Genomic DNA, 12,736 nt, shown 5'->3' with positions numbered 1-12,736 from the left:
TTAATAAAACCAATTGTTTCAAAAACTTTCCTGGAGTGAATGCCATTCTTGCAATTGCATCTTTATATATTGATGTCATACAAAGTCAGCTGTATACATTGTCTAAAACTTTACATTTTGGATTATTTTACAGTGTCTGGCACTGTTTGTTGCCTGTCTTTGTCACGACCTTGATCATCGAGGTAAAAATAATGCCTTTATGGTGAATAATTCAACTCCACTAGCATCAGTGTACAGTACATCAACAATGGAACATCATCATTTCAATCAAACTGTCACTATACTTCAGGTAAAGATAAGGATATCTTTAAAAACAAGACGACAAGGAGAGAAAAAGAGACGGATGCAAAGAAGGATATATAATCTATCTCTGTCTCATAAATATATAGACAGACAGACAGACAGAGAGACAGACAGACACAAAAATAGAGAAAGATGGAGAAAGTCAGATAGAGATAAAGATAGAAATAAGAGACAGAAAGAGAAATAGTGCGTGAGTGAGTGAGAGAGTGAGTGAATGAGTGAGAGAAGAAAGGAGGGAGGGGAGGGAGTCTGAGAGAGAGAGAGAGAGAGAGAGAGAGAGAGAGAGAGAGAGAGAGAGAGAGAGAGAGAGAGAGAGAGAGAATGAATATGTGTATTTGTGGTTTGTCCAATATCAAATAGAAATCATATTACATGATATAAGATAATGTACCTTACATTGATGTATCTATGCTTTGTATCTGTAGCATGAAGGCCACAATATCTTTAGGAATTTAACGGCTGATGAATATAAAACAGTCATCGGTGAAATAAAACATGCCATCCTAGCAACAGATCTGGCATTGTTCTTTGGTAACAAAGATAAGCTTAAAGTAATAGTGGACACAGGAAAGTTTGACTGGCAGGATGCAGAACACAGGTAAAAAAAAAACTTCATTTTGACGTATTCAAAGACAGTATCATGTCATTTCATTATGCAATGAATTTTCATTCATTGAAGGTCTGAGAGTGGCAAAGAAGGAATTTATTAAACATCATTTTTCATAAACACAGAAATTGTTAATGGATAAATTGAACCACATTCAGACAGACTGTTTACTACTATCGCAAACAGAAAAATATGAGTGTGTGTCTGTGTCTGTATGTGTCTGTACATGCATAATATATACATATGTAGTTATCACAGTCATTTGTTCACAGCGTGTAAGAATTTATGTTTTCTTGGAATATTGAACAAAGGTTTCGAATACTTCAAGTATGTGATAGAAATTGTACTTGTATTTTGCGATCTTTCTTCATTTGCATACATACATGTAGTAAAAAGGATAATAATTGCAATTTGTGAAATTGTTGTAAATTTAAAAACTTATTCCCAGATTTTGAAACAATTATTAGTGAAGGTCTGATTGTGTGAAAATGCTTTTATTTAAAGTAGCCATTTAGTATGCAAATTGTATACTTAGTATGCAAATTTGATGTATGGTATGGATTTTGATTAGCTACTTATCATGTAAGTATGTATGGTATGTAAATTAAATACTTAGCATGCAAATGAGATGTATGGAGACTATATAATTAGTATTCAAATGAGATACTTAGTATTCAAATGAGATGTATGGTATGCAAATTAGATTTATGGTATGTAAATTAGTTAAGTATGCAAACTAGTTAAGTATGCAAATTAGGTTATGGTATGTAAATCTGTAGAGTGGCAATGGAAGCATATAATAATTAATTTATGGCTTTTATAAGAACTGTATTCTTATCAAAGTAAACTTTACTCATTAATTGTGTAAACTGTTGGAAAATGAATCTATCCTTATGATTTCCTTATTAATCTGAATGTACATTTCCTCTCTGGTGTATAACATACTAACCTGAAGGCATTATTATATACTCCTTCTAATATTATATGACATATTTACATCTGGATGCTGAACTATTTAAGACAAACAAATATCTCACAGCTGCATTTTGTTCACATAATTCAATATTGCTTATCAAGCACAAACAGTCCTGCTCATTGGCAAGTGACATTCAACAGTATTCAGTTGTTACATTACATTTGATTGGTGACTGCTGCAAACTCAATGCCACCAATCTAGACATTACAAAAAACAACAACTTCAAGATTCTAGTGTTTTCCTTGAATAATTCTAATCTATGGCTAATCACTTCACAATAAGCATAATGTGCAAGAAGTTCAGAACTTTGGAAAAATTCATCTTAAATTATCAGATACCTCGAATGCAGCAACTCATTGATATTTACCCCACTCTTTTTTGTTTTCTGTTACCAATATTTTGTAATCATTTATACATTTGGGTAAATAAACCGATTATTATTGGTATTTTCTAAGCAATTAAAGTTGTGCAGGTTTAGATGCTGCTTATTACTGTAATTTTTCTACTGGCAAGCACAAGTTAATCTAAATTTGCAACTGTTACTTTATTAGATTATCCAGCAAGGGTAATGGTTCTCTCTCTGATTGCTAGCCCAGGAACATGAATATTCTTATATATTCATGTGAACAGTTGTAAACTTAGGTAGCTTTTTTCATTTCATATATAGACCCCTTAGCTGACTGATAACTAATCATATGCTTGTAACTAACACTGCTTTACTCACTCCTTTTCTCTTTCCCTTGCTGTTCACGCTTCATGCCTGGATTAATGCTGTCACCGTAACGATCTTATTGCCATGACAACACCCTTTTATCACTAATATTCAGGATGCGTTTGAGGGCGCTGTGTATGACAGCATGTGATCTGTCAGCCGTCATGAAACCATGGAGTGTCCAGCAACAAACGGTCAAAGTCATATTTGACGAATTCTATGCACAGGTAGATTTTATGTGGTCCTATCAAAGTTGTTGTGGTGTGTCATGTGTGTGCATGTTCTTTTTGTTATGCTAATTATGGATCAGAGACTGAAAATACTCAAACAAGAGAAAACATTGATTAAATAAAATTAGTTTTGAATTTCTCAAGATTTCTCAAGAACTATTATCTGATCAGGAAACTTTCAGATTTAGAATGTTTTTGTTTTTTTCAAATTCATAACTTAGCACATTTTGTAAATTCTGTAAATTCTGTACGATAAATTGTGATAAAACCGCACTTGTTTGAATATTTGAATCTTTGGTTGCTAATTAGCATAAAATGTGGTGTGTTGCGTAAGGGTGTAACCATGGTCACCATTGATCATTAAGTGCATTTGTGTGTTTGTATTTTGTGCACTACTCTGTGTCTCCCAGATATCTTGCCAAGTCAATCGCCATGACAGCAGCAGACCTATGTGCAACAGCCAAACCATTCCATATTTCCCAGCAAGTTGTTGTTAATATTTTTGAGGAGTTCTGGCAACAGGTGATGTCTCTTTCTCTGCTCAAATTTGCATAAATTTACATATTGCACTTAACTATCAGTTACCCACAATTTATAGGGACAAAATCGTTTTATTGTAAATCCAATATTTCAGTCTTTACTCATTGTTTTGAAATATTCCTTGACATCATCAATTGACACTCACAATTATAAAATTTGGAAAAATGAATTGAGAACAGGTGTGGGCATGTGACTGTTGAATGAAAATGGCCAATAAGTATAATTTTCAGGGTAAATTGTTGGAATATACAGGAACTCCGATGTATCTGCAGTACCTGCAAAATTGTCTTTTTCATTTGTGAAGTGAGTAAAAATAATGAAAAAAATCACTTGTATACAGTGTGGGTTGCCAGGGTTCATATATTCATCTGTTAAAGTCAAAGAATTTCCCTCCCTTGCTTTCATAATTTCATCCATAAAAATGCTGATAATAAAAAAAAATGGTGAAAAATTGAGGGAACATGGTGCTTAAAATATCCTTTGTTGAGAATTGTGGGTAATTGTTGGTGATGTGTGATTTTAGAAAAAAATGTTACTAACATAGATGTCATAACATATATGCCTTTCTAAGATATCAGCTTTTGTAAATTATTGTCAAAAACATTTCAAAGACTAAAAAGAAATTAGTTTATTTTAAGTAATTGTAGGTGGCACTGTCATACCTGCAGTACGAATGTTTTAAAACTCTGTGAAAGTGTTGTTTTGTATTTGTGCAACACATTAATTCAGCAGATGATATCTAGCACATCTACTTACTCTGTATATATGGTGTGTCGTTTCTGGTATTTACACCTATTGGAGTTTCATTAACTTATTATGCATAACAAGCAAGACGCTCCAAAAGACACTAGATATGTAAAACCCAAAAGACACTAGATATGTAAAACCCAGGAAAAACGTTCGGCATTTCTCTGCCACATGCAAATTTAACTTTCTAGCAGACGACATATAGCATTACATTTGTATATCTGCTGTTGTTTTTCTTTTTTCGCTGATTCTTTTTGGAGTTCATTAACACAAAGTGACATCAGGTTTTCGAAGAAATCATGAATTATTGACAAAGCAGATTTTTTTCACATTCACTGTTTTGATAAACAAAGGGATAGCTTCAGTACTGATCAGAAAATAACCATTAAATACTGTAATCTATAGAGTGCAATAGTGTGCATATATTAAACAACTGAGGCTCCAAATGACAGCATCTATGCAAATAAGGCTCCAAATGACAACAGATATGCAAATGAAGCAACACATATGCAAATGAAGCCCAAATGACAACAGATATGCAAATAATGTTCCAAAGGACAATATATATGCAAATGAAGTACCATTTGATGATCTCCAAGTTCACCACTGTGTGTAATTCACTAAAGAAGCCAACACCAGCTCAATTCTTTTAAAAAGATGACATCATCAACTACATTCCTGTACAACACTTTCCGAGTTTTGAAACATTCCCAATTCATTTTTAATGGTGACAGTGACACCTTACTTTTTCTGTGTAATAACCATATTGTTGTGACTGTCTCTGCCTCAACATGTGAACAGAATAAAACAACTTTAAGAACGACAAAACAAGTATAATTTAAAAAAAGAACACTCTTCTTAATCTTTGTGAAATTATGAAGCAGTCACTTTGTATAACCCAACATTTCAAAATTCCATATTGAAAGTTGTTATTTTGACATCCCTGATGCTTTATATTGAAGATGGTATTGTAATATTTGCTTTTTGATTTTGACCAATCACGTACAGGGTGATGAAGAGAAAGCTCAGGGGCGATTGCCAATCCCAATGATGGATAGAGATAGAGCACATGAACTGCCAGCCAATCAGGTAAGCTGAACTATCACCTAAAGCCATACAAAAACAAATTGCTGCATACACATCCTTTTTGTACAATCATGGCTAAATTATCAGTAAAAAAGATTTTTAGGCAGAGAAAGTAAAAAAATGGTAGAAATTTGACTGTTCACCATCTTCCTAACAAAGAAATCATCAATTGTTACTTCCTGTAGAGTTAAGACAGTGTTTGATGACCATTTTGAAGTCTTGTGTTGGTATTCTCTGTTGAGAAAAATGTATGTGATTGCTTATTTTTAGCACCCTTCCCCATTAGGCCAATTACGGTAACTTTATGTTATGAGCAGACTTTTCTATGAATAATGGACTTTATAGCAAATTGTTTGTAGGACCATATTTTAGACTCCAATTAAAAACATCTTCGATACAGACTTGTTCTTTTAAAATTGAACTCTGCATTTGAGTTTTCTTGAACAAAGTAAAACAAAATATAAAGAATTTTATCTCTGCAGCACAACATTCATTAAATTGAATCATTTGTATTGTGTCCAATATCCAGGTTGGTTTCATAGTTGGTATCTGTATGCCATGTTATGAATTACTGTACAGAATTCTACCAGGATCAAAACCAATGATGGACGGCACAGCGTAAGTTTCTTTCATTCACTCGTTTCAGTCTCAGATGAGGTTAAGTCATTGTTATTTGTGTGTTTCTCATTATACTTTTTACAAATAATTGATGGTCTGTCAGTCGGTTAAAAATAAACAGAGAAGTCAAATTAAGTGTTTGCTTTTAGTTTACCATTCTACCTCACAAATGACAATTAAAGTAAGAGCCATTTGATTAAAGATTTCTGAATTACTGAACCAGTCATAAATCAGTAGATTTATTTGTATTTTTTGGCTATTTTATTTGTAGTTTGTTGTAAATAAATATGTCTTGGAATGCTTCTGTCACTCAACAAATTCTGAAAATATTACCTTAACATTCCTTGAAATTTGGAATTAAAATTTTTACTCAGTCATAAAACTTCTTGGAAGCGAATCCATAATTTTCGCTAACATCTCATCAGTATCGTCAGGGGTGTACTACTTTTAACTCTGTGACTCAAAATTTTCCTTACTAGGTATGACCCCAGAGTCTATGAAAAGTCTTTCTCACCTTCCTTGAAATGTTTGCAAAATTTAAGTGACTTGAATTATGTGAACATTAGATATGAGAAAATTGATCATGTATTCAGACACATGTATATTGAATTTCTGATTTGTGCGTATATTTTTTGATCATACAGGAAAAATCTGCAGAACTGGTCAGCTCTAGTTGCAAAACAGAAAGCAGAAGAGGAAGAAAAGCAGAAAGTGAATCAAAAGAAAATTGAAGATACAAAGAAAAAGGACACAGAAGCAAAAGACACGAAAGCTGAAAAGGCATAAAAACAAAATCAGAAAAATTCTGCATCAAAAGTTAAATCTTACACATTGTGAAGATTAGATCTAGAAATACAGCACTGTTGTCAGTGTCATGTACAGTAGATTTGTATGAATAAGAAGTCTGAAAATACAGCAATATTTTTCATACTGTATATAGTGCCCCTGCACAGTGTTTATGGGATGTAATGTAACACCATTTGTACATAATAGTAAGTAGCATTGTAAAAATATATGAATTTCATAAAGAAACTAGAAAGAAATGAAAAAAGTCCGATTTTGGAAATATTTTATTTTGATTCATAAATAATTCTTTTGTCCCAAATATTGGACTATGACTATGAAAATGAAAGTGGTGTACATGGGAGAAATTTACAGTTATGACCACGGTTGTATAAACACACCTCTCTTAATACTCTGAAAAGATTTAAGAGACATAAAGTAGATTTTAGAAGAAATCATGAATTATTGACAAAGCAGATTTTTTTTCACATTCACTGTTTTGATAAACAAAGGGATAGCTTCAGTACTGATCAGAAAATAACCATTAAATACTGTAATCTATAGAGTGCAATAGTGTGCATATATTAAACAAGTGAAAAATTCTAACCTTATACACCCATTATCTTGGTAAAGAAGTTAATAAACCTCCGATACTAACAATATCATAACCATTGATCAATTAGTTGACTTGAGTGACAGGTTATGACCTTGTGGCACTGTGATTGGTCAATTATAGATATGGGGGGAGGGGGGACCAGTTGTCGGTACAACTTTAAACAACTTTTAGAGCGATTGAATGACCATGTTAGCTGATGGTGCAATTATTTGAAAAGAATGCCACAGTGTCAGACATAACAAGCTGACACTGCCACCTGGTGGTCAGCTATAACCAATGAACAGCAGTCTTTCTGACAGTGATTGTTGACAATTGCTATTTGCATATTATATCATGCTTCAAATGTAAAGGCTATGTTAATTACGTCAGCAAACAATCGGTGCAGATTTCTTTTTTTTTCTGTTACATTCCAATGAATGTTATCCATTATTTCTCATTTCTTTTATGTTTGATGATAAAAACATAGCAGGCAGTATTACCGGGAAAGAACCATGCTTCTATTACTAATTTGATAATTAATACATTTTATATGAAAATTAGAACCCCAAATTGGCTATAATTTTGCTTAAGAAATTTTTAAAAGGAAGTCACTAAGTAGAACGGTTTTCTTAATTCAAAACATGACATTTTGGTAAAGTTACTCCAAAATGAAAAAAAAGTCTTTCAATACAAATGGGAGTGTGAATGCTAAAATACATAAAACACTTTCATACTTTTCTGGAGAGATAATACTGGAAAAAGAAAAAGGGGAAAAAAACATTATTTAGGTAAACCATGATATTCTCATGACTATTTTCCTACCTCGTCAAAATGTTTTTGACCATTTACAGAGTTTTTTAACCCAAAGTTACAAGTTTTGTGAGAGCCTCAGGAGGAAACTTCAGGTTCATTTAAATAAATTGAAATTTCATCATTTGATTGGTTGACAGGTTAATTGTTTTAATTTTAGATGCTGTCATATGATTGGTTAACATGATTCTTGCGTAATTTTAAATGCAACCATTTGATTGGTTGACAGAATCAGTGGTTGACTTATTCACAACATGAACATTATAATTATAAAGTGGATACAAAAATAATTGATATAATAGTTACAACAAAAAGGCAGGCAAGTATGCCTGAAAAGATAAGGGGTCATAATACAACATGGTTTATTTGTAGATACTTAGGGGAACTCTTTCATTCACTTGTATATATGTCCATTATTGATAACACTTTCATATTGTGTCACGAAAAAAAAGTTCCCAGATAAATTTGTACATTTGTATATTTATTAGTTAGAAGATAGTCCAATTATTTAAATTAGTATATTAATTATACACGGTTGTTTCATAGCAACAAGTAATGTCTAAGTCTGTATATAGTTTCCAGTGCCTTTTGTAATATTATTATCATTATTCACTGTATGCTATGCATATATATATATATATACACTGTAGTTGTAATGGCTCCTGTGAGATAAAATCAATTTTAAGTGATAAATACACTTTTTAATGATGCAAAAATAACACAAATAATGGAATTGTAGTTTGAATTAAAAAGTGCAAATTTCCTTCATGTCAATATATTTGTTATTTTGGCCATCTTTATTGTTCTTTTTTTTAAAATAGTTATGTATAATGTAAAATTGTATAGTTGAATGTTATATGTTATGTGCAAGTTGCCGCTCTAAGCTCTGGCCAGAAAATGTCACTTCATTGCATACCCTATATCTTTCATCTGTAGGCCAAGAAGTGCAGCTTGAGAATTTTTTATTTCTGAAAATCCTTGCCCTTCTGACATTTTTAGACAATATCTGGTTTATTGTAGTTAGAAATCATATATATAGTAAATCTTAATTTGTAGCTAGTGTGAAAAGTTTCGTTGACAACAATTTTGGAAATGAAAATCGAAGGTGACAAATTTTCAACAAACATCACAAACTTGTCACCATTTTATGGATTTATGAAATAAAATATCTGTTAGTACTCAAATTTCAAGATGACTGCATACATGCATAAAGGTAACTTCTATGTTTGCCATGTGAAATAAAACCAAGTTCTTTAACAACAAAAATTACACTAAATAATCTTGAACTTTGGTCTGACCATTTTAATGGAAAGAGTTTTGTTTTAAAAATATGATCATCAGTGTGTACCAGAATTTGGCATGACAGAAGGGTATTTTCCATGGTAATAAATTCGAGTTTGTAAATAAACGTTACATGGAAGTTTAAACTTTGGTTTGGCAATTTTGGAGGGAAAGTGCACTGTACTGTACTGTAGAGGATAAAGTGTCGAGTATGATAACAAGTTACATATCTAGACAAGAATAATCTTCAATAACAAAACAATTGTCATACTTTTTTCTTTTTTCTTAGGAAAGGGAATAGATGCTTCAAAACTGTTATGTGCTCATTACTGTTCACCACAGTGTCTCAGGAACTTCTAGAGTTTTACTTAGACTTATAACCACACATTGATGCAATTCAGTAAGCATTTTGTGTTACACTTCTGTTGGTCACCATTTACTCCGACTGAGTATTTGATTGCCTATTTTATTCAGCTAAATGCGCTTGTCTGCCTCTATTTTATCATCACTTTATAGAGGGCGCTGTTCAGCAATTTCCTGTCAGCGGCCATTTTCACTCAGTTTTCCTATTTCCTGTATAACTTTACAATACTGTAAACTTTACTGACCATCAGTACTCTTTCATAGTTAAATTTTTTTAGATGGTATTTATGCACCACTTTCTTGGTCACAAAATTGAAGTATGTCTAGAATTTAACAACTGTGAAGTGAATTGTTTTGTATTTTGTATACCACAGACATTTTGAACACTTCATGTTAAATTCCAAGTTGTTTATTGCATGCACGTTCATGTCACAAACAGAAATCTTCCTGTTTAGAACCTCAAGACAGTAGAAGCTCTATATGAAGTTCACTGTGTCATGTGGATTCTCCTGTGCTGGATATCACTGATGTTGTATTTCATCCTTTCATGTTAATTATCATACCATATATGGTGATGTCTGAAGCACCAAATATGGTGAATGTAAATATAGAGTCACCATTCATGAATATATGCAAAGCTTAAATGACCATACATGGGTCAATCTTATGAACAACTGAAAGTGGCCATATTTATAACAAATACGGTATTTATTTTGGATTTGTAATGTTTAAGAAGACTCTTCTATCTTTTCATATAAAAAACAATGTTAAGCAGCATTGTACAAATCCATGTTCCTAATTAAATAAATCACAAAATTCTAAAAAAAGTATTTCAAAAGTTTGATATTGTATGTACAAAAACATCTATTTTAAACATTTTTGTAATTTATTCAGTTACAAATAATGATTTGGTATATATTGTTTCACATTATTTTTCCTAGTATAAAAACATATATTTGTTTTATGAATTAAAAATCCAAATAAATACCTATTTTTCATCTATATGGCCACTTTAAGGGAACATGTGAGCTACATATTGTGGAACAAGCTGTTTATCCTCTGTCTTTACAATTCAGCAACATAACAATCTTTTAATTCTTAGTACTAGTTAATAGCCTACCAGTAGTCTTGAAGGTCTTATGCTACTACTATTTCTGTTATCCTGACTGCTATTTTGATATTTTGAATTTGCTTGTCCTCACCAAGACTACAGACACTATGTATATCTGCTAGTATTTCCCTAGCATCCCTATGAAGAACCTGATTGGCCCAGTGCATAATTAGACATATTTAAATCATAATCATGATGAAGTCATTATTGGGCATTGTTATGAGAGGTTTTATGGGAAACAGACTCTATTATATTCTAATTGATGTTTTTAATTTTGTGCACATGTGATGTGAAGTGGTGAGTCATGGCTGAAATATTCGCTGTTGTAGAAAAATTGAGTCTTGATGAGAATGAGCAAAATTCAAAAAGTAAAAATGGCAGTTTGGATCACAGGGGGCTCAGCCTTAGTTAGATATATTTAAGAAAACAAACAAGCAAAAATAAACAAAACAAAAATAAATAAATACTGACCAGCATCAACAACAGTAATTGCAAATCATTATCAACAACAAGAATTATGATGTTTTCCAGTATGTAAAATGGTCACAATTGTAAGACCATTTCACATAGGAAAACATATAGTAATGCTTGTTGTTGGTAATGATTTGTAATCACTGTGCGGTTGAGGTCAATAGATATTTATGTTGTGTATGTCTGTGTTTGTTTAATTGTGTTTGTTTGTTTGTTTGTTTGTTTGTTTGTTTGTTTGTTCATTCATTTGTTTTTGTAAATATAACTAAGCCTGTGCGCTGTGTTAGGATAACTCGCAGAATAGTCGCATCAGTCCTTCAAAATTACAGGTAGGCTAACATTACAATGTAGTTAATGGACCTTAGTAAAACCATAGTTTTCCAATGTTTTATATTTCTTCAAGTAATTAAAGTGAAGCCAATCAGGTGTAGTACATTTTGTCAAACACCAACTTTGTCATCAATGTGTTGTGTCATTTTATATCTAGGCCAGTTCTTTGTACTCTGTCCATTGTCACTCTTTGTATTTGTTATTGTCACAGGAATAGAAGTATTATGAACTTTTTAATAATAAAAGATATTTACATAGGAAATGTTGTGGTGTTTTTTTTATTGTAGTCTGCATAATGCAGTCAGGCATAATGGCCATTCCGATCGAGATAAATGCTTACCTTGATCAGGGATAAAATGTTGTATCACAGTTTGGATAAATGACCTTTGAATTCTCTGTCTCACCTAACTACAAGAAGGCATAAACTAAAACAGGTGTGGATGTTCTACTCCCAAACACCTACAACGAAGCCAGGGGTCGAAAATCACTTCTGGGCATTTTTTCAATACACAAAGTTGAAGTGTTTTGAAATCTTCTGTGGTCAGTATTTCCTTCTAGAAGACCCCCTGTGCAGAATACTTATCTCGATCAGAATACACACTGTAAAAGCAATGATATGTGTCAATAATTTTATTTTGATTTTGTTTATTCCAATCAGGTTAAATTGAACCAAATTTTCCAAATAGGATGATATCCTGATTCTTTAGCCATTATTCCTGACTGTACGTTATGATCATTTTAACACAACTGAAGAGTCGATATCAGTGTGAAAGTTATGAAGTCTGTACATCAGATGTACAGCCATTGCAGATTGGAAGAACAGTTTTATTTTGTCATTTTAAGTTGATGTCAGTTTCCGCATCCACTATTTCTCGTGAGACTTCAAAAGTTTTGCGATTTTATTATTTTTTATCTTGGACATACTTTTAAAAAAAGGTTAAGGGTTGACAGTGTAAATCTAGATGGGGTCGGGTAACCAGAACCAAACAATTGTTTTTTTTAGGCCTAAATGGAGATGACGTCAACTAGAGAACATAATAGAAAGTACAAATACGAAATTTCGGGTTGTCAGGTTAACATTGATAATCATTATTGATGATGATGATGATATTAGTACATACAGTGTGGTTTCGATACTTTAAAAACCACACAATGATCCAATAGATAAGATGT

General features: G+C 32.2%; 1 protein-coding gene across 5 annotated transcripts in view; it reads left to right on the top strand.

The window, feature by feature from the left end:
* Positions 1-11,787, top strand: part of LOC144445496 (putative 3',5'-cyclic phosphodiesterase pde-5) — a 129,727-nt gene extending 117,940 nt beyond the window's left edge. For 4 of the 5 annotated variants that reach the window (XM_078135064.1, XM_078135060.1, XM_078135063.1 and 1 more), the window contains 6 exons: positions 134-289; positions 729-901; positions 3,239-3,350; positions 5,124-5,204; positions 5,731-5,819; positions 6,464-11,787. In XM_078135064.1, the coding sequence (XP_077991190.1) occupies positions 134-289; positions 729-901; positions 3,239-3,350; positions 5,124-5,204; positions 5,731-5,819; positions 6,464-6,605 (753 nt within the window). In that variant the 3' untranslated portion in view covers positions 6,606-11,787. Of the gene's footprint in view, positions 1-133; positions 290-728; positions 902-2,713; positions 2,826-3,238; positions 3,351-5,123; positions 5,205-5,730; positions 5,820-6,463 lie in introns of all 5 variants that reach the window. The other variant, XM_078135061.1, reaches the window with a different exon arrangement.
* Positions 11,788-12,736: the final 949 nt, after the last annotated feature.

The sequence above is a fragment of the Glandiceps talaboti genome, chromosome 14 (genome assembly GCF_964340395.1).
Source record: "Glandiceps talaboti chromosome 14, keGlaTala1.1, whole genome shotgun sequence".
Taxonomy (NCBI): Eukaryota; Metazoa; Hemichordata; class Enteropneusta; family Spengelidae; genus Glandiceps; species Glandiceps talaboti.
Note: the sequence above shows the minus strand (reverse complement) of the source record. Positions and strands in the feature narration are given on the sequence as shown.